This window comes from Triticum urartu, chromosome 4 (genome assembly GCF_003073215.2).
Source record: "Triticum urartu cultivar G1812 chromosome 4, Tu2.1, whole genome shotgun sequence".
Classification (NCBI taxonomy): Eukaryota; Viridiplantae; Streptophyta; class Magnoliopsida; order Poales; family Poaceae; genus Triticum; species Triticum urartu.
Window position 1 is genome coordinate 127,456,761 of NC_053025.1, and position 3,420 is coordinate 127,460,180.

At 51.8% G+C, this 3,420-nt stretch overlaps 1 protein-coding gene across 1 annotated transcript; it reads right to left on the reverse strand.

Annotated features, from left to right (window-relative positions):
* Positions 1–1,224: 1,224 nt before the first annotated feature.
* On the reverse strand, positions 1,225–2,557 carry LOC125553680 (transcription repressor OFP8-like). The gene has a single exon (XM_048717427.1). It carries the CDS (start codon positions 2,363–2,365, stop codon positions 1,655–1,657), a length of 711 nt encoding a protein of 236 aa, XP_048573384.1. The 5' UTR covers positions 2,366–2,557; the 3' UTR covers positions 1,225–1,654.
* Positions 2,558–3,420: the final 863 nt, after the last annotated feature.

Sequence of the window (3,420 nt, forward strand, 5' to 3'; positions counted from 1 at the left end):
CTCTTCACGAATTGTTTTTGACAAATCTCAGCCGTCCTTGTGTTTCTCCCCCTCGCGTTCAGCCCAGGGGGGAGCACCGGAGCAGATACGCATGTACGTTCTTTCGACCTGTTACAAGCACATTTTCCATTTGCGACAAATCACACAGTCGACACGTTGTGTTGATTCTATAATTTGTGTGTTCGTGCTGCAAAGTGTTACAACCGTTGATTTTTACGCTGCGACGAGTGATGAGTTTTCTTGGCGATTTCGAAAACTTTTGATTTCATCCGTTCAACGACAATCAATTCAATTGGGGATACAGGGAGTACGTGAGAAGAGCGTAAATACCGAGCGAGCGAGATCCCATCCGTGGTCCAATAGTATTATACATCCAACTGTTGAAGGACGCCCGTGATCCAAGCAAAGCAAGTACTCGATCGATTGGCACAGCGAAACTTTGGCAGTCAGTCACAGGCACAACAGGACACGCAGCAACGTAAATGAGGGTTGGATCAGAGCCCAAACAGTGGCGTACGTACGTACATAAATGTTCATCAACAGAAGCAACTTGCGAGCCCGCGCGCGCGCACACACACACACAGAAAGCTAGGTATGTATGGGGAGCCTCTGGTGGTCATGAGATCTGCATGACCTGTATGCTTGTTCTTTCCGTTTCCCAGCAACTCGATCTAGCCCAGATGCACCCAGGTGTGTGTGTGTGTGTGTGTGTGTGTGTGTCCAGATGCACCCTGGTGCGATCTACTTATACCACTTCCCTGCCACAGTACCAAGTTTGGTAGCTTGGGCCCTGTTTTTGTTGAGATATTCACCCTTGTGTAAAAAAATTAAGCCAGAAAGAACCTGAAAAGATCATATGCAGTGCTTCTGTTTCAGAGATGTCCGGCAATGTTAACTTTTTTTTTCTTTTTGAAAAGGAGGCTCAGCCCTCGCCTCTGAAAGATGCAACTGGCCGGTAATATTAACTGAATCTACAATTTGATTAAGTCGATATTATGGGAGGAGGAATGGTTGGAGGAAGAAAGCTGGAGGAAGAAGAAAAGAGGACGGCGTTCGATCTTAATCTAATGGTCAAGAAAATTAACTTACCCAAAATAAATTTCACTGTAAGCTAGAACACAGTCTTCTTCTTTTTTTGGAAACTAGCGCTAGAACACAGTCTCATTCAGTAGTAAAGTTACAAGGGCTTCATATAACACAAAACACTACACTCGGACTTTGACATACGTAGAATCGTAGATAGCTTAGTTACTCACTCTGTAATTAGCAAACCCTACCAATTATTGTAGTGGCACTGTCCATGCATGGACCTTCACACAAAACCAAAGGCCATGCACTAACTAGGCACACACTAGCACAAACTCCTCGCAATACATACTAAGCACTAAAATAACTTGCAAAGCAAACTAAACATTTAAGAAACTAATAACCCACCAACAAGAACAGACTCCAGAAATCAAACACCTGGTACTACTAATTTTTTTAATGGGCTTTTGTCCTAGTGCTCGTACTAGCGGTACTAGCGACCTTTGTTTCTTCTACGAGATCCTATCACCACCCGGCAGCCTGGCCGGGAATGCGCGGCGCCGGCGCTGGCACGCGGGGTGGTGCCAGGATCTCGAGACCTCAGTTGGCTGGCTAGCTTGCTTGCTAGCTAGAGCTGGTAGTGGTACGACGATGTCGCCGGCGGGGGCGGCGAGGCTAGCTGGGCGCAGAGCTCGGCGAAGGCGGTGAGGATGGCGGCGTGGTGGCGCGGCGAGTTGAGGGCGAGCAGGCGGCGGAGCATGCTGCGGAGGTCGTCCCAGCTGCACAGCCCCGTCTCCACCACCATCTGCACCATGCTCTCCCGGAAGTCGGCGCGCGGGTCCGACGAGTCCTTCTCCACTGCCAGCCCCACGTCCTCCTCCGGCCCCGCTTCCGCCATAGCTGCTTTGTTCTCCGCGTAATACCTCTTCTTCTGCTTCTTCTTCATGCTCGCCGGCTGCCTCCTGACCGGCGAGGCCGGCGCCTCCTTGGCGGAGGGAAGGTGCTCTTGCTGCTGATGTAGCTTGGGGGCGGCGCCGAAGCCATGGTAGGAGGAGTAGTAGTTGGAGCAGTTGGAGGAGGCGTAGCTGGTGGAGAAGGAGGCGGTGGAGGAGGACGACGGGAAGAGGCTGGACGAGCTGGTGCTCCTCGCCGGCGCCGCCGGTGCCTTGCTCGCGGAGGAAGGCTTGAGGAAGGACGGCAGGCTGAGCAGCATCCTGGGGCGGCGCGGGCGGCAGCTGCACCCGGTGTCGACCACCGCCACGTGGCGGCGCCGGCCCACCGGGAAGTGCCCGCCGCCGCCGCCGCTGCCAACGCCCCTGCGCGCCCCCGTCGACGACATCGCCGGTACGCTAGCTAGGATATATAGTTCAGCTTAGCTCTGCGAGGCTACGTCGGCGTGTACGCTGGAGGGGTGTATAAAGCTTGGTTCCGGTGCCCGGTGGTGGTGAGTAGGCGAGCTGGGAATGGGATTGATTGCGTGCAATGCGACTATGCGAGTGTGCTGTTGGTATATTGTCTCGTGTGGGATGGTGATACGCCGCGTGCAGTTTATATATGCTGTAATTTGACTAAGAGAGGTGATGGGATAGTTAATTGAGGAGAGGGGTGGGGTTTAGCTGGGCCATGTGGGGGATCGCTTGCTCATCATTCCTCCCCTGCCATTTCCATTGACCTTGACCGTCCTCCCTAGCTAGGCTGTGATGCTCTAGTCGTAAATTTTGTACTAAATGGGAAAAACCGTTTGTCCGTCTACCAACAGCCGAGGCCGAAGAGGTTGCTACCGTGCGTGACTGCGTGTAGTGTCTCTCGTTTTGTTTTTGCATTGCTCGTGTGTTTCATGGGCGCATCGGCATATGCATGCCTGTGTGCGCGTGACATGGCATGCGCATCGTCTTCCGTGTTGATGGCTTTACAAGTTTACATGGCTGGTCAGGCACGCCGCACGAATAACTCGCCGAGTCTCACAGACGTCTCTCGTCATGAGCATGACGCACGCACTTCCGGTGTGAATAGCTTCCATATCTTGTTGATTCTGAGGAGGAGTAGACTCGTACAGTACGGCGAGAAAAATCGCGTAGAGTACCTTTCATTGTCCTGAGGAAGTAAATTAAATTTCTCTCTCGATCGTTGATTGACTAGATTTATATTCTTATTATATTTCTGAAACTTCGAGCATGCATGTTATTGCATCGCTCACCTTGCACAATAGCCAGCCATGCCGATCGATGAGATCACGACGACGGATAAACTAAGCCAGGGCCGGCGGGGATCGAACATAAGAAATTGTACCTGTGTTTATTGATGTGAGCCCATCGCCGTGTTCAAAGACTTATCCACGCGACGCGTCTGAATATGATCGATGGGCAATTAATCCTTAGTTGAGCGCGACAATGT

What these genes read in the sequence shown, in the direction of transcription:
- LOC125553680 (XM_048717427.1), bottom strand. Translation starts at nt 2,365, where the DNA reads ATGTCGTCGACGGGGGCGCGCAGGGGCGTTGGCAGCGGCGGCGGCGGC.